Source organism: Eulemur rufifrons, chromosome 28, assembly GCF_041146395.1.
Source record: "Eulemur rufifrons isolate Redbay chromosome 28, OSU_ERuf_1, whole genome shotgun sequence".
Lineage (NCBI taxonomy): Eukaryota > Metazoa > Chordata > Mammalia > Primates > Lemuridae > Eulemur > Eulemur rufifrons.
In genome coordinates this window covers 43,234,524-43,253,935 of record NC_091010.1, presented here as the reverse complement: position 1 = coordinate 43,253,935, position 19,412 = coordinate 43,234,524, and the positions used below count along the sequence as shown (strand labels likewise).

At 36.9% G+C, this 19,412-nt stretch overlaps 1 protein-coding gene across 2 annotated transcripts in view; it reads left to right on the top strand.

Moving 5' to 3' along the window:
* Positions 1-18,689, top strand: part of LOC138376062 (cytochrome P450 2C20-like) — a 31,564-nt gene extending 12,875 nt beyond the window's left edge. The window contains exons 4-9 of one of the 2 annotated variants that reach the window (XM_069460042.1): positions 2,167-2,327; positions 3,499-3,675; positions 8,052-8,193; positions 10,098-10,285; positions 15,624-15,765; positions 18,134-18,689. In XM_069460042.1, coding sequence (XP_069316143.1) covers positions 2,167-2,327; positions 3,499-3,675; positions 8,052-8,193; positions 10,098-10,285; positions 15,624-15,765; positions 18,134-18,315 — 992 coding nt within the window. In that variant the 3' untranslated portion in view covers positions 18,316-18,689. The remainder of the gene's footprint in view (positions 1-2,166; positions 2,328-3,498; positions 3,676-8,051; positions 8,194-10,097; positions 10,286-15,623; positions 15,766-18,133) is intronic. The other variant, XM_069460044.1, reaches the window with a different exon arrangement.
* Positions 18,690-19,412: the final 723 nt, after the last annotated feature.

The following is a 19,412-nucleotide window of genomic DNA, read 5'->3' as shown; positions in this document are numbered from 1 at the left end:
ATTATGAGTCTTGGTTGTCAGCCCTATAGTGGAGGAGGGAGGTTTGAAGCCGAGACCCCAGGGAGCTTGAGTGCATCTGGGCTGTGTATACAGGCATGATTGTGCATAGAGTGGGGACATAAAAGGTCATTTAATCTGATTTTCTCCTTAACTTGTGTCTTTGTTTTCAAATCAGAAATCATGAGTATAGGTTTTGAGTTCATTTTCAGAAACTGCTAAAGAGCAATGCTTTTTCCATAGCATAAATGTAAGTTACTATTTCAGAACATTTCCCCAGAGAATATGTGGCAAATGGTCATGGTGGAAGTGACCCCATCACACACTTACAGAGCACCTACCATGTGACCTATGCTTTCATTTAATTGGACTATGTTTGCATAGTCAGTCTCACTGACATGTCTGGGTGTTTCTGCCAGGCCCTGCTCAGTTCTGGCCAGTGAGGATGCTATGTATGGTTTTACTTGCTTAGGTATATCTCAGTGCAATTCTTATTAGTTACTATTTCTGTAGAGATTCAGCACTATTCAAAAAATACCAGCATTACTTATTTCTTGTTTACCATTACTAACTGTATGGATTTCTCTTTTTTGAGCAAATATATTTTGTAGTATAATTCTGAAAAACACACAAATAACAATTTATAAATTATTTGTTTAACTAGATTTTAACTGCTATGAATAACTCTTTACCTTTTCTTTCCTAAGAGTACTTTGGCTCTGTTTTCAGTTTTTCTTATCTCTTTTTCCTCTGTTTATTGGATTTAGTTTAGATATTTATGGTAATTATTTTCCTCCCATTTCCAATTCTCCTAACCTATGAAGTGCGGGTTACAATGGATCTGATTATCAGCTCAGATTTTAAATTACCCTCTTAAAATTCTCTCTTTCAAATGAAGTGAAAGGAAAGATTGAAAATCAGATTTTATGTGTGCCAGTGCACACACATACAGACAAAGGCACGCACACACAGATACAATCCTAAGGCTTCGCCAATTAACTTCGTCCTCTTTGACTGAAACACAACTTTTCCTGAAAGCTCAGAAACCTGTAATGTTGAAAGGAGCCTGGCATAGGTTAACTCAACAGGTTTCCTGTTGTTCAATGTCCTACCATTTATTCGAAACACTTTTACTGAGGTCATTCTTATTTAGGGTCTATAGATGTGTGTTTGGGAGATTTTACAAATAACATTTACTGATCACTTAATTAGAACATTTTCATGTTGGAGACACCCTACCAAAAGAAAAGGACAACCTTTCTTATAATTTAATTTCTTTGTCTGTAATATGACACATTTGTCTTAAGTTATGGTCAAATTTTAAAATTTATTAAAACATACTTGTTTTGATGGCCATAGAGAGCATTATTCCAGAATCTGCAAAGAGTGGCTTTGCTGTAATAAATTAAATTTGGAGGTTGATTGGAAATTATGGAGGCTTACTTAATAGGGAAAGAAGTTTTAAAAAAATCGTTGAAATGAGAAATGAGAAGACTTCATTTATCAATACTTTGTTGGCTTGCCTAACTTGCATTTATATTTGAAATAAAAATTACTCATTTTATTTTATTAGATACACAAATCCATCTTACGTTTAGTGTTCATTTGTATTAGCTTTTCATCTCTTGTAACGGGGCTATATTGTACTTTTCACATTTGTTTTTCACAGTGCAGGAATTCACCCACAATCTCTCTCTCTTTAGTTCCTTTCTACTGCTTCAACATAGGATTCTTGCAGCTATCCATTATATATAAATACTTTGCATGTCCAAATTATTCACTTGTTTTCTATCTCTGTGCTTTAGTGTTCACAGGCTTTGAAGACAGACCTGACTCTTCCCTACAATCTTGGATCAGTAGCTTTTTAAAATGTTTTCTCTCTCCTTCCAAAATAATATACAACTTGGTTTAAAAGGGTATAAATAAAGGCAATGGATGTGAATTGCCACATGTGAAATTCCATTATTTAACCTGTGAGGTTTTAATGTGAAACTCAGGTTTAAGGTGCAACTGAAGTTTATTGATTTCACATGTCCTGAATTTAATTTTTGATGTTAGGGGAATTTGTTGATCAGATAGTGCTTAATATATCAAAATTACCTTCACCTGTTACAAAGGCAAATTATTTTATATTTTAATGGTATTTAAAAATTGTTCTGAATTCATTAGCCTCATCCTGTGATCCCACATTTATCCTGGGTTGTGCTCCCTGCAATGTGATATGCTCCATCATTTTCCAGAATCGTTTTGATTACAAAGATGAGATTTTTCTTGCCTTGATGGAGAGGTTCAATAAAAACTTCAAAATGCAAAGCTCCCTCTGGATCCAGGTGAGTCTGGGATTTCTTTTTCCTGAGAAACTACTTATGCTCTTTTCTCTGACAAATCCAAAATTCTACATGGACCAAGCTGTCAGGTTCATGATTGAATACTGCCATCCTTCCCAGAGATTTATGAAGTGACCATCTGGGATAGATGGCTGAGCCCTTTATTTTACACACAGAAAGTGAATGTCTAAATGTAGGGCTGGATTTCGAGCCCATTAGCTCCCTGACCAGTGGCTTTTCCACTCACCCCCAAAGCCCTACTTCTATAAGGTACTTGGGTGACAGCCCAAATACGCCTATATTATTCGACGCACATCCAGGCCCTTTTGGAAGACTTCCATTACCCACATGTCTTGTCCTCAACACTTAGAGACCTCTTCATCCTATTACTTGGCAAAAGTATCCTAAGTTAGGAAGAGAATATCTCCTGCAAGGACTGCAACTATTTGGGACCATAGGAACTGTCAGGATACACTGCCTAATGCAGGGGTGTTTGATGCCTCAGATGGGAACCTAGCTGATAAGCTAACTGTGTTAAGAATGACAAAATGAATGTTTTTATGGTACATGAACCAGAAACAAGCATCACAATGTTACCCTGTGCTGAATTGGCATGATGTACACTCTGCCTAAGGAATAATTGTTTGGTCTTAGAGAAGTTATTGAATTAGTCTGATGTACTGTTGGCTTTCACGATACTTTTTAGAACAATCCCCCTTCTAAAATGCTGATTCCATTTCTGAGGCTGCTTTACAGAAAGAAAAACAGCAAGGACCAGTTTTCTGGTCTCAATCAGGTTGCCCAAACTCTCTTAACCTCTGCTGTCATCTACAAAATGTGAATGCTAATAATCCATGCCGTGTTTACTTATAAGGTTGTAGGGAAGAATTGGTTTGAAAATTGAAAGAACTGATGGAAAAGTGTTTTATGCAATAAAAATGATGTATGAGTCTAGGAAATGATTAACATTTTTGATTCTCAGGTCAGAATTTTTTCCTTCAAATCTTTTTGTAAGCATAGAGGATTACTTTATATGCACAATAAAAATATCTTTGTCAATATTGACACCATGTTTTACACATGGTTAAAGCCATAATTTCTTAGCACAGCTTGGTATATGGTATATATGTTTTTGTTACATGTTTTTTATTAAATAAATTGTGCTCTATTTTAGCTATGCAATCATTTCCCTGTTCTCATTGATTATTTCCCTGGAATTCATAACAAACTATTTGAAAACATTGCTCGTACAAAAGGTTATATTTTGGAGAAAATAAAAGAACACCAAGAATCGCTGGATGTTAATAATCCTCGGGACTTTATTGATTGTTTCCTGATCAAAATGGAGCAGGTAAAATGTTAGCAACAGTTATTTGAGTGTTTGTGCATTGTGTGGTTCATTGAGTAGTTCTTTAATGTATTTGGGTCTAAATAGTCAGGCCTCAGTTCTTGGCAAGCATATAAAATGCATATTGTCTTTATGAATCTGCACTAAGCATCATAGAAAATGTACAATTAAATTGTCTCATAGGTACAATGCATAGACTTCTTTAAATAAAAACAATCTCCCTGAAGAGAATAGAATGCACTTTCCATATGAAATGATAATAATTACAAAGTAGTTAGAAAATATAAAATATAATGCCATTAGATGAAGATGGGCAGCATCATTGGATACAATGCATGGAAGAATGGAAAAGAATGGCTCAACATACGTGGGCTTCCTCAATGTCCTGCAGATAGAAATGACCTGAAAATATTTTCAATGAGGTATAGGAGCGGAGTTTTTAGATGGTTTGAGTGGTTTATGTACAGGTGTAGAAGTGTGTGGTGGGAGAAGTAGGTAGATGGAAGAGGGAAGGTTTAATTGAGTGTAACCTAAAATGAATTTGCACAGATAAAGACTTGGAGGCTGCTGTCAATCAGGTAACAGTGATGAATCCTGTCATCACTGTATTATTCATTGAGAGGCTAGTTTTTCTCTATTGAATTGTCTTGGCATCCTTGTCAAAAACTGGTAGACTACAAATGTAAGGGTTTATTCTTGGGCTCTCAATTCTACTCCATTGATCTATATGTCTGTCCTTATGCCAGTTGTGCAGTATCTTGAAGTCTTAATTACTGTAGCTTTTCATTAAGTTTTCTATCACAAAGTATGAGTTCTCCAAGTTCATTGCTCTTTTTCCAGGCTATTTTGGCTATTCTGAATCCCTTGCATCTCTGTATGAGTTTTAGGATAAGCTGGTCAGTCTTCACAGAAGCCAGTGTGTATTTTGACAGGGGTTGCATTAAATCTGTAGAGTAATTCAGGAAGTGCTGACATTTTAAAATTCAGGCAAAAGTTATGTAACATGCAATGAGCCTATATAAAGTATACAGTTTAGTGGCATTTATTGTATTCGCAATGTTGTGCAACCACCAGCTGTCTTTAGTTTCAAGACCTTTTCATCACCCCAGAAAGCATATCAAATGCATTCATGATCATTCCCCATTCCCCACCCCATAATGTAGTAACCTTCCATCTGCTTTCTGCCTCTATGTATTTGCCTATCATGGACATAGCATATGAAAGGACCCAGAGTGTATGTGACCATTTGTTTCTGCCTTCTTTCACTTAACATAGTGATTTGGAGGCTGACCTACTTTATAGAATGTATCCTTATGTTATTCTTTCTTGTGGCTGAGTAATCTTGCATTTTCCACGCATTCATACAACAATTTAAGCTTCATCTGTTTATGGGCATTTGTGTATTTATATTATAAATAATGCTGCTATGAACATTTGAGTAGATCTTTCTTCAAGAATATTTTTCATTTTTCTTAAGTACAGTCCTAGGATTGGAATTTCTGAGTCCTATGGCAATTTTAAGGTTATCTTTTTTAAAAACAAGTAAGCCTTTCTGCAGAGAATGCAACATTTTACATTCTTACCAGTATTCTGCAAGTGTTCCTATCTGTACATAATTGTTACTACTTGTAATTTTGTAATTTTTGTGTCACTGAAAGTGATTTTGACTTGCTTGCCCTTCATGACCAAAGATATTGAGCATCTTTTCCCATGCTGTTTCTCATTTACATATCTTCTTTGCACAAATGATATTCAAGTCCTGTGCTCATTTTTTAAATCGAGTTTCATGTCTCCTTGTTGTTGAGCTGTAAGAATTATTTATGTAATCTTGACATTAAACCCAGTAAAGTGTTTAACTAGTCCATATTAAATAAATGATATGAAAATACTTCCTCCCAATCGGTAGGTTGTCAGTTTACATTTCAGTTATGTCCCTTGATGGGCAAATATTTTAATTTTGATGAAGTCCAGTGTGTCTATTTTTTCTTCTGGTCATTTAGTATCAAATCTATGAATACATTGGCAAATCTGAAGGCATTAAGATTTACCCCTATATTTTATTGTAGGACTTTCATCCTTTTAGTTCCTATCCTTGAATTTTCATCCACTTTCAGAATTCTTTTGAGTATAGTGTGAGGGATAGGGCCAACTTATTTCCTTTGCATGTGATTATCCAGATGTCTGATGACTGTTTGTTGAAGAAACTCTTCCTTTACATTGAATGCTCTTGCCATGCTTGCTAGAAATGAATTTGTGATACATATGAAAGTTTCTTTCTAGATGTCAATTCGACTTGTATGATTGTTCTTGATGTCTCTCCTCTTGCCACTACCATAGTGTTATTTTTTTTTATTTCAGCTTATTATGGGGGTACAAAAGTTTAGATTATGTATATTGCCCATTCTCCCCCACTGATTATTATATCTTTGATTTGGAGTTTTGAAGTTGGGAAATCGAGTACTCCCCTGTAGTTACATATGAATTGGGGATTGGCTATGCCATTTTTGCCAAAAAGGCCATTATGATTTTGATAGGGATTACATTGAATATTCACATCAGTTTGGAAAGCAATTGCCATCTCAATAGTATGATGTCTTCCAATTCTTGAAGGTGGGGTGGTTTTCCATTTATTTAGGTATTCTCTATTATTGTTATTATTGTGAGCAACAATTGTCAGTTTTCATTGTATGAGTCTTTCCTGAGGTTCCCCTAAGGTTCTTAGGTCTTTTCTCCTTTTGAATGTTGTTGTAAATTTAACTATTTACTTGATTTAATTTTCAGATTGTTCATCATTGGCATATAGAGACACATCTTAGTTTTGAATTGTTCTTGTATCCTGAAATATTGCTGAAATCATTTATTTTTGCTAGTTATTTTCTTTCTGGATTTTATGGACTTTTCTTCATATAGACTCATGTTATCTTCAAACAGAATTAGTCTTACTTCTATCTTTTCTATCTAAATGACTTTTCTTTTTCTTGCTTGATTACTGTGTCTAGGATCTTCATACTGTATTGAATACAAGTGGTGAAAGTTCACATACCTGGGGTTATTTTTTCTGGGCAGAGAAAAAATGGGTAGAGGCTTGAATACTTTGAGGGAGAAACCTAGAAGCCTAGATTGCCATGCCTGGAGTGTTAAAGGCAATTCTAGTGTAGGCTCAGAAGTAGACAAGAATTTGTACAGAGAGCCTAAATCATCTTAGACATTATTTCAGTGGTATTGTTCGGAATATTGATAGAACAAGGAATATTACAGGCCATTCTGATGAGGTGACAGATGGCAATGAGGAACAAGTTATGGAAAACTGGAATAAAGGTTTTCCTTGTTACAAAGTTGCAAAGAAATTTGCAGAGTTGTGTTCATGTCCTAGGGCTTTATGGAATGTGGATTTTATGAGCAATTAGTTAGGATACCTGGCAGAAGGGATACCTAAGCAGCAAGCATTCAGGGTGCTGCCCGGCTTCTTTTGGCCACTTATAATAGAATGAGAGAAGACAGATGTTTTCAAGGTGGAATTTATTGAGAAGAAGGGAAACAGTGGTAAAATTTTGGAAATTTCCAGCCTGGCCAAGTATAGAGTCAAAGGCACCTTTAGATGAGCAAACCAAGGGATTCCTCAAGGCATCATTTGCTTAAAAGGATTAGTATGTAAAGAAAGGGGGCAGGTGCTATTCATCAAGACAGTAGGAGGATGACCCCAAAGGCATTTCAGAGATCTTCAAGCCAAGCTGGGACCTGTAGGACAATGTTTCCAGAGAAGTGCTAGAGGGACCTCAGCATTTGTTGCCCTTCACAATGTGAGGACTCTGCACCCTGCCTACAGCACTAGCATTCAAGTCATTTCTCAAGAGTAGATTTGTTATCAAAGCAAATTTATCCCCTTCTTGCTCACTTGCTCTAGCCCTCTCTTACCCTTCTGCCTTGTGCCATGGGATGACATGGCATGAAGGGCAAAACCAAAGGTCAATGTCATGTTCTTGGACTTTTCAGCCTCTGGAACTCTGAGGAACAAACACCTGTTTTAGATAAAGCACTCAGTCTGTTGTATTCTTTCACACAACACAAAATGGATGAAGAAAAGACAACAGTGCACTTTTGATTATATTTTGGCAAAAGAAATACACTGTGTGGCTCACGTAGAGGCAAATAGTCTCCGTAATGAAATTTATAGGCATGCCAGGGACAGGGAGTAGGAAATAAAATTTCAGTCAACTCATCTAACAGTTTCTACCCTGCCATATAATAGTGTTGTCTAGTAATAAATGATTCAGGTTATATGTTGTATAACCTTATAACAATGTGAGGTATTTTAAATTCACTGTAATTAAATGTTCTGGTAAATAATTGGTCACATAATTTTATCAAATGTTTCCTAGGAAAAGAACAACTCACAGTCTGAGTTCACTATGGAAAACTTGGTGAGCACAGTATCTGATTTATTTGTTGCTGGGACAGAGACAACAAGCACCACTCTGAGATATGGACTTCTGCTCCTGCTGAAGCACCCAGAGGTCACAGGTATGAGCACAGATGATGAGCATAGTGAATTGCAGAAAAGAATGTTGGGTAGATGTTGCTAGGGTCCTCCATCTTTTGTTTACTCCAGGAAGAGGAAAATTCTAGAAAAATGTTACTTGTATTTGCCATCTTTATAGACCATTCTCTCCAAGCATTCAGCAGAGTGAATGAAATAAAAACTTGTACCCCAAGTTAAAGGGTCATGGAATTTTTGGAACAGCAGGATAAAAGAGAAAAGCATAAAATCTTTCTGAGAATTCTACTAGGTCATGTATAAAGGAAAAGATTCAGAAATTATCAGAATTCTCAATATTATTTTGTGTATTAAAAGAAAAGGGTATGTTCAAACATGTGTGGGATTGCCACAAATTTTATACTCTATTTTCTCTTTCTCCAATACTGGAGGCTGAGCTCCATCTAAATATTAATATTTGAAACTAAGTCAGAGGATGTCATGAACTCCAGCTGTCAGGGCACCTCCTGTAGGAGAAGGAGCGTGTCAGGGAGGCTGCTGTGCACCAGCACTTCATGATGTCCTTGGTGGATAAGACGTGTTGAGGGGAGACTCCAGGAACAAGGGAGAAGTGATCGATAGTCCGTGGTTTCCCAATAATTGGGAAATTATTAGTGAGAGTTTGAAACATCCACCTGAGCACTGGAAAGTAATTCTAACTTGAGCTATAGAAATTATGAATTCAAGTAAATACTAAAACTATAATGTAATCATAGTTGTCTTAGCAGGGAAGAATATTTATGTACTCAGAATGATGTAAACAATGAATAGTGACATAAGCAGAAATTGTGGTCTAAATATATTCTGTTAAATAGAGTGAGAGGAATTGTGTGCGTGCAGGTGTGTATCTGTGTGTGTGTTTGTGTCTATATATGCTGTGTACATGGAGATTAAAATTCTCATCTCCTATATCAGGAAATCTTTAAATATTATTTAAGAATGGCTATGGAAGAAACAGAAACATCTTTTAGAAATATTAACATAAAGTCAGAAGAAGCTGCTAGAATGCTCAAGGTGGTCACATGTGAGATGTGGGAAGTTAAAGAGTGTACCATTCTAAATTCCACATGCATATACACACAGAGACACACGGAAAAAAACACATACACATAAAAGTGTCATATTGAGTAGAAAAAACCAGACCCCCAGGACTATATATTCTATGCTCCCATTTTGTGACATGCTAGGAAAACCAAAGTGTAGTGACAGGATGCACATCAGTGGTTGCCTGAAGCCAAAAGTTGCGAGGGGTCAAAGGCAATTTTTTGGGGTGATGAAAATATTCCATATCTTGACTGTGATAGTAGTTACAAGATTGTCTTGAGTTTGTTAAAACTCATCAAACTATACATTTAAAATAGGCGACTTTTTGTATGTAAGTTAGAATTCAATAAATCTCATTTTAAAACTAAAAAAAAAAAAAAAAGAAACCAACCACATACACATATATAGATCCATTCCAATGTATTTTTAAACCCTATACCTTATTTTGTCATTAATGTAATATTTGTTTTATGTTTTTCATTTTGAAATGATTGCAATTTCTTGACTTAACTATGTTGTGTTTATTTTTTGAAATATTTTGTTTTGTTATTATACATAAAATAAATGTGGAGCAACATAGATTCTATGTTTATTATTTGTTAAAGTTGTCCTGGATGCTAATGTATAGGTATGTACTAATGCATTGTGATACCTAGTTTGCAGGAGAGTGGTATGTATATATATATTATGGCAAATCTCAGTATAAGTCTAGGTGTACATATGGGCATATAACTCATGTATATAATGCTGTTGAGACACTTTCCTCATGCTTCATGTAATCTTAAATTGCTATAACAAATGTGATATTTTTCTCTTTTTCCATCATTTCTTACTTGTGTCTTATCAGCTAAAGTCCAGGCAGAGATTGACCGTGTGATTGGCAGACATCGGAGCCCCTGCATGCAGGACAGGAGCCACATGCCCTACACAGATGCTGTGGTGCATGAGATCCAGAGATACATTGACCTGGTCCCCAATAATGTGCCACGTGCAGTGACCTCTGACATTAAATTCAGAAACTACCTGATCCCCAAGGTAAATTTGTTTGTCCTACACTGTACCTCAGTACTCTTGAATCCCCAAATTCACAGTCTGGTTCCAATCCTCTACCATCACAAGATGAGAAATGCAAAATTCATACATTCAGCAGCTTGATGGACTTTGTGCTCTTTTGTTTGGGGTTATAAAAGTTTATAACAGGTCTTGCTTGCTGGTACTGTGTGTCTTCCAAGTCGGTCCTGCCTCATTAATATTGTTTTGGCTACTCTTAAGTGTTTATACTCTCAAATAGATGTTAAAAGTATCACTTTGTCAATTTCACAAAAACACTCTTTGGGAGTTTTAACAAGGTTATATTAAATCCATAGTTCAATTTGGAAAGAATTAACATCTTGATTCCTTATATCTTTCAATTTATCCATATGATTATGCTCCTGATCTATTTGGACTTTCTTCTATTTTTCCCAGCAATGTGTTTTCAGTGCTGTGGTTTGCAAATCTTTGGCCAGATTTTTTCCTAAAGAATTAGTACTTAGTTGCTGCTGTAAAATTTTTATTTTATTTCAGCATATTACGGGAATACAAATGTTTAGGTTATGTATATTGCCCCTGCCCACCTCCCCCCCCAGTCAGAGCTTCAAGCATGTCCATCCCCCAGATGGTGCACATCGCACTGATTATGTATGCATATACCCATCCCCTTCTCCCCCTCCAATCTGCCCAACACCCAATTAATGTTATTCCTATATGTGCACTTAGGTGTTGATCAATGAAACCAATTTGATGGTGAGTATATGTGGTGCTTATTTTTCCATTCTTGGGACACTTCACTTAGAAGAATGGGTTCCAACTCTTTTCAGGAAAATACAAGAAGTGCTATATCACCATTGTTTCTTATAGCTGAGTAGTAGTCCATGGTATACATATACCATATTTTATTAATCCACTCATGTATTGATGGGCACTTGGGTTGTTTCCACATCTTTGCAATTGTGAATCGTGCTGTTATAAACATTCCAGTGCAGATGTCTTTTTTATAGAATGTCTTTAGTTCTTTTGGGTAGATGCCCAGTAATGGGATTGCTGGATCAAATGGTAGATCTACCTGTATGTCTTTAAGGTATCTCCATATTACTTTCCACAGAGGATGTACTGGTTTGCAGTCCCACTAACAGTGTATGAGTGTTCCTATCTCTCCACATCCATGCCAACATTTTTTGTTTTGAGACTTTTTGATAAAGGCCATTCTCAGTGGAAATAAGTGATATCTCATTCCTATAAACATTTAAAATGCCTTCTTCATTTCTCTCTACCTGCTATCTGGAAATACCATTGGTTTTATCATTCTGATGCCCTCATATGTACTAACCTTGCTAAGTTGGTTAATCATTGCTAATAATTTGTTGGTAGAGTCATCTGGAATTTCTATGTACATTATCCTTCTGTTTAGGTTATTTGTTTTATTTTTATTTTCCAATTCCTGTGTCCTTATTTTCTCTTTATTGTATTATTGAACTGGTGAAGATTATAGGATAGTGTTGAATAGAATGCTGATAGTGAGCATCCCTCTTTCAATTCTGATCTGTGGGAAGGGATGGAGGTTTAGTACTTCATCAATGAGAATGCCGCTCTAAGTAGATTTGGGTATATATTCTTTATGACATTAGGAAATTTTGTTCCCTTCTCTTTTTTTATATAATTTTTGTCATGAATGTGTGGATAATTTTATCAAATGATTCCCAGTGTCTCTTGGTATGATTATATATTTTCCTCACTTTCCTCACTAAATATGCATAAGTCAATACACATAGCTGGATTTGATCTCCTCCATATTATAGAGGGACTTTTGTATTTTTATTCATAAGGGCTTTTGGTCTCTAATCTCTTCCTCACATTTTTTTTTGACAGAGTTTTGGTATCAAGATTATGGTCATATATAAAAATAGGTGAAAAATGTTCCCTAATGTAGGTCTGTTTTTATGACCTTCTCCTCCCCACTTTTCTTCTCCTGCCCACTTGGATGTATCATTGAAATGTCTAACAACTTCTGAATAAACACTAGATATTATATATGAAACAATGCAGAATTTGAGATGATGTTTATCTTCTTCCAGAAAGGGAGCATTCTCCTCTCATGGCAATCATAATGCTGCAACACCCCCTAGCCTGACTCCGAGGAGGACATGATGTGAACACAGTTGATAGTTAACTATACCATGAATGTACCTCTCTGATGTTTTCCCATCTCTGGATCTTGAGACCAATTTTTTTTCTTAGCAGCTATACAATGCCTTTTTCACATGGTTTCCGTATTCATCCAGATGTTATAGTTGCTATGCTGCAGGCGACTCTATTTCACCTGACCTAGGACATATTATTGTTAAAATTAACAAATATATATATATAAATATTGTATTTTCATGGGGCAAAAATAAATGAGATTGGTAAGGTTGCAAATACGTCATTTCTTGAAGGACATAGAATTGATAACTTTACCAAGAGATTATGGGGCTCTCCCTAAAGTCACTGATTGGGCACAAGGATTAACATTTCAGCTCATTCTGTTTTCACCAAGGACATAGCTAAGAAGGAATTTGCTTCTCCCTATTCAGGTCTGAGTGTAGCAGTAATGAAACTTGGTCTCCTATAGCTATCTACATGGGAAATAGACTGAGGAATCAGAGAGGGATATCCACCTCCCCACGCCCATCCACTGCATCAGACTGAGGGCCTGTCTCTGGGGAGCACTGAATCTGCTGAGATCTCCCATTCACCAGGTTTTGGGCGGCTCTTGCTGTGCCTGGTGAGTTTTGAATGGAGAGAGCCCAGAGCCCAAGGAATACCATTCATTTCCTTCTGTGCAGGACAGTCTTGTAGAGAAATATTCAGGTGTTTGGCTAATTCCATCCTCTTACAAGTGAGATAAATGGACTCTTTTGCCCCAAGCTGGAGCCACTAATCTAGGTGGAGATAATGGTCTAAGACAGAAGTTTACCAACTTTTTCTGTAATGGCCACATAGTAAATATTTTAGACATTTCAAGCCATAGCTTTTCTGCTGCACTACTGAAATCTGCCAGTGTGGCATAGAAGCAGTCAGAGACAATGTGTGAACAAATGAGGAAGGACATGTACCAATTTTTATGGAGAATGATATTTAAATTTCATATATTTTTCATATGTCAAAAATGTTATTCTGGCTGGGCGCGGTGGCTCATGCCTGTAATCCTAGCACTCTGGGAGGCCGAGGCGGGTGGATCGCTCGAGGTCAGGAGTTCAAGACCCCGTCTCTACTAAGAATAGAAAGAAATTATCTGGCCAACTAAAATATATATAGAAAAAAATTAGCTGGGCATGGTAGCGCATACCTGTAGTCCCAGCTACTCGGGAGGCTGAGGCAGTGGGATCGCTTAAGCCCAGTAGTTTGAGGTTGCTGTGAGCTAGGCTGATGCCACGGCATTCACTCTAGCCCGGGCAACAAAAAGTAAGACTCTGTCTCAAAAAAAAAAATGTTATTCTTTGGCATTTGTAAAAACATTCATACTGATGGGCTATGTTAGAAAAAGAGCTAGGTTGAATTCATGCATGGTCTTGCAAGTACTATGTTTGTGCCCAGTAGAAGACATTTCTGTTCAGTAGAAATTTATGCAATGATGTGAGACTGATTGTGTTTTTGTGCCATATATGTGAAGAATATTTGCCACCGAATGGCTCAGAGATTTACCTTTATCTTTTTATAGATGTTTTATTGTCTTAGCACTTCAATTTAGATAAAGACACATTTCAAGTTAATTTTGATTTATCATGTGGAGTAGTAATGGTCATACTTCAATTTTTTCCTTATGAATTTCCAGGTGTTTGAGTATCATTTTTTGAAAGTATACCTGCTTTTATATTTTTAAGAAACATTTTCATATATTACTTGTTTAAACATTCAGAGAAATAATTTTAAAAATTAAATTATAGGCATTTCATATTACAAATTTAGGGATAGATTTTCCCCATATTTGTACTTAAAAAATTTAATCTAAATAAAATTAAAACACATATAGACATATATGTCTATAAATATGAAAGTGTGTATACATGTACTTTTGTATCTTTCTATCCATTTCTCTATATATCAGCACTTTCCCAGGTAGGCCCCAAGAGTAAAGATTTTCTCCTAACTTAATAAAAATAGCATTCACATTCAAGAATTACTGTTACAATAATATGATCTAATATACAGCCTATATGTAAATTTTTCCAATTTTACTAGAATTATTTTAGCTTTTATCCTCTTACCATTTACCATTGAGTCAAGGAACAAGCATATAATTTGTTTATCGTGCTCTTTAGTTACCTGTGACCAAGGACACAGTTACTTTCCTTCGTTTGTTTCCTTTAAGTTGTGGAGTCCAGGCTAGTGGCCATTTAAAATGTTCCTTAGGCTGTTTTTGTGTGATTGTTTTCTAAAGATTAGGTTCCAGTTATGATTTTGGAGGAATAAGACATAGGTGCTTTGAGTATCACACAGAATCTCATTGGTGAGGTGGGGCACATATGTTCCTTGTGCCATTATTGGTTATGCTCATTTCTTCAGTAATAAGGTAGTATTTGCCAGATCTCTGCTTGCAGAGGTTTTGCTCTTTATGTATAATTAATAAATATACATGGCACGGTACTTTAAGCCTTTATGTAAATCCTGCTTCCCACATGACACACCCAATAAATTCAGCTTTAACTGATGATCCTGACCTGAATAGTCACAAAATGAACATTTTTTTCTAATTTCATCATAGCTTCTATGGTTGTAAGTTAGAATCAATCTCTAATGAACATCTCTTCCATGATTTTATATCAAGACAAAAATCCTGCTTGGCAAAGATAAACAATCAGTTTATTCCTGTTACTGTACTTCTTGTTTTCATGTTAGATGATGTCATTTTAAACTTTATTAGATCGTATGATCTATTTTAAAAGAGTCCTATGAACAGGTACTCTGGATATTTTAAGTGCCAAGAGAGATTTCAATTTTACACCATAGTCTAGGATGTGTGAAACTGAAGTGATGAAATAGTGCAGCCTGTGGGGATAGACCCTGGCTTCCAACCTTGACGATAAGGAGAACAGATTCAGAAGGGTTATCACCCCAGTGACCAAGTGCTCAGGATTTCAACCTTGATTGGAGAGCCCTTCAGCAAGATCATCACCACTGGTCTTAAACTCATCCTTGTTGATTACTGGGTCTGTGTGTCTGGAACTGTTCCTGCTCTTTTTTGGACCTGTGTTTCTTCATGTACAGATTAAAAGATTTATCTAGGTAATTACTATTGTTTCATACAGCTTTGTGACTCCTTCATAACTTGGTTACCTATGTCTATTGCTTCCAGGGCACAACCATATTAACATCCCTGACATCTGTGCTGCACGATGACAAAGAATTCCCCAACCCAGAGAAGTTCGACCCTGGTCATTTTCTGGATGAAAGTGGCAACTTTAAAAAAAGCAACTTCTTCATGCCTTTCTCAACAGGTAATAGAAATTTATTTCCTTTGTTATTTTAGAGGACCAGAAAACTTTTTGGAATTAGTTGGAATTTACATGATTTCTCCTCTGGGGCTGGTGGAAATGCTCCTGTGCATGATCAGGAGCACCACTGCCAATACCTATGTACTTCCAATCATCATTAGACATCCTCATCTTTGGGCCAAAATCATCATGGTGCTTTGGGGAGTTAAACTGGTTCTTCATAATCAGGAAGGCTGAAGTATAGGTAAATGGAATTCTGCTTTGGATACATCACTGAGGTACTCAAGAACTCCTCCTAGAATGCAAAATGTATTTAGACTTTCCTCATGTGCCACTGCAAAGGTTCTCACTCTGCAGTTTCACTGAGTGTCTTCCACTTGGTGTCCTCATCACCCATCTGAACTTTGGGGATTCACATGTCAACAAGCACAGAGTGGGGGCTAAGATGTAGAGACATAGGAACACACTTACACTGCTGGTGGGACTGCAAGTTAGTACAACCTCTGTGGAAAATATTTGGAGAGACTTCAAAGAGCTAAAAATAGAAATACCATTTGATCCAGCAATAGCACTACTAGGCATCTACCCAAAGGAACAAAAGACATACTATAATAAAGACATCTGCACTCAAATGTTTATGGCAGCACAATTCACTATTTCAAGGATGTGAAAGAAACCCAAGTGCCCTTCAATTCATGAATGGATTAATAAAATATGGTATATGTATAGTATGGAATACTACTGAAATACAAAAGACAATGGTGATCTACCACCTCTTATATTATCCTGGAGAGAGCTTGAAACCATCCTCCGAAGTGAGGTATCACAAGAATGGAGGAATAAGCACCACATGTACTTGCCATCAAATTGGCACTAACTGATCAACACTAAGGTGCTCACATGGTAGTAATAGTGAATGGGGGTTGGGAGGTGTGGGTGGGTAAACTCACCACTAATGGATGCGGTGAGCATTATGTGAGTGAATGGCACACCTCTAATCCTGGCTTGGGTGAGGCAAAGTCATAACAAGTAACCAAAACATTTGTACCCCCATAATATCCTGAAATTAAAAAAAAAAAAAAAACTCAAAAAAAAAAAAAAAAAAAAAAAAGCACAGAATGGGCACCAGAGGGCCTCATCCCCACTTAGGAAAGCAGATGAATAAACAGCCCATTGTAATTCAGTAGGACTGGGCTGTGAGAGAAGAAAGCCAAGCACAGGCTGCTGGGTGTAGGGGACAGAGAGAGAAGCTGCCTGCTTCTTGCTCTCTCATACCCTACACTGAGGCATAATAAGCTGGAGTAAGCAACATTCTAACAGCAGCTACCTCAAAGGAGGCAGAGCAAACAGAAAAGAGAGAAGGCAGGGCATTTTCAAGAAGGTAATGAACCACAGGAGCAGGACATTTGCTCTAAATCAAGGGTGTTAGAACCTTTGCCACCTAACCATGGGGCCAGGGAAACATTGTGAATGAGGCTGGATCCTCTGCAATGATTCCACAGCACCCTGCTATTCCTCCAACCATGACCATGCACCTTGGGTACTGGATCTCCACTCTTTCCATGTGTGTGCTGAGTGTCTGGCCATGGAAACTCCTGTATGCTGTCAGCTTTTATTCCTGCTTTATATCTGGCAGTGTAGATATCAAAATGACAAAGATGGAAACCTCTCTTCAAGAATTCACATTTTAGACCAATAGAAAAATCAATAAATGAAATAAATAAATAGGCAATTATGATTTCAGGTAAACTTCATTGCTTCACTGAAAGCAATAATACTATGCTGTGGAAACCCAGAGAGGGCCAGGTTTTATTAATTGAGCACATGACAAAGAGAGCAAAGAACAAATGGAATTTGACCTGTGACCTGAGTTTAGTTTCTGAAAAGTGCATGTTGGTCAAAAGGAACAGCATAGTATAAAACTTCAAACTTCTTGTTTGGAGGCTGATGAAGAGTGTGTATGGCTTGAGCTGAACATAGAGGATATGAAGAGTGGAAGGAAAGATTGTGGAATTTCAGACTGGGAAGAGGAAACATGAGAATATGGATGTGGTCGTGTAGATATATAGATTTAAACTCAAAATGTCAAGGGAGCTGTTATAATGTGGGATTACTTAATGAATTGCTTGGTGTGGAGCTGTTATTCAGTGAACATTTGTTGAATGAGGGGTCTTTGTTAAGATCAGATGTCGGGTGGATGGCAAGTGTGCCTATTCTTTGTTCAGTTGTCTATCCAGTCATCTTTCCATCCATCCATCAATTCATTCTTCCATCCAAACATTCATCAAAGAGTGACAGTCACAAACACAGTACCTGTTACAGTCACAGTTGTACATCAGTAGTAATTTCCCCTGGTATTTATTACTTTCAGGAAAACGGATTTGTGTGGGAGAGGGACTGGCCCGCATGGAGCTGTTTTTATTCCTGACCAGCATTTTACAGAACTTTAACCTAAAATCTTTGATTGATCCAAAGAAGCTCAATGCCACTTCGAATTCTGGTGGTTTTATTTCATTGCCACCCTTGTACAAGATCTGCTTCATTCCTGTGTGACGAAGGTCAGATCATCTGCCTGCTCTGGCTGTCTTCTGCCTCTCTCTCTTGTCAATGACGTCCTCCACCTCCTTGCTCTTATTAGGGATGTCTTCTCTGACCTGTTGTCTCACTTTGCCCCATTCCCTTAAGATGCAGTGAACATCCAATGTCCATTAATGTGATTTTCTGGAATTTTACACACAATTTTATCTATATCTGCTCTTCCTCATACTCTGTAACACAGCATTTACTGCCACATGTGACAATGTTTACCTAGTGTTGAGTTGTTAATATATTATCACTAGAAACCACAATAAAATGATTAATGTATGATAATTCAGAGCCATTTCTCCTGTGCATGTTTTAAATAAAAAGTATTATTAATTGCTGAATCAGATTGCAGACTTTCCTTCTTTTGTGCATAATGCAAATAAGAAATTAAAGTAAACAGAGTCCCCAGAGGCCATGCTGGTCCTCATAATGATAAGCACAGAGAGGGACAAAGGGAAAGAGGGCAGGGAAGCTCCCTTGGAGGAGTGTCACCAACAGTTACTGGAGGTTTGCATTTGAAAGAGAGAATCTGTGTCCAGGGGCAGCTCTAACCTTTATATTGACAGGATCAGTGACAGTTAGGAATGGACATTAAGTGTTGGAATTCCTGTTCTGCTTGAGTGTTACTGTAAATGCCAAGTAAAGATCTAGAATGCTCTTTTCACCGTCTATCCAACTTGGAATCGCCTATGAATATATGGTTTCATATTGCTACTCACGTGTTCCAAGTGTAATGATTCTCTCCCCAGACAAGAACAATATCTCTGGAAAACCTCACCAGGTTCTATTATTATTCTAGTTTCTATGTGTATGTTTTACACATAATATATATGTGATAGTAATTTGATGTTTTGGGGCTAAAATGATAAGTCTCATAGCATCTGTACAGCATCAGCAGGTGAACATATATCTGACAAATTCTGGTCTTCTTTCCCACTTTTTTCTGTTTTGAAGTAAGATGAGAAATGACATAACCCATTAACCTATTCCAAGCTCATCTAGAGGAAGCCATTTATACTTGGCATGCATTTGTAATTTAACACATGCATATATTTGCGTGTATA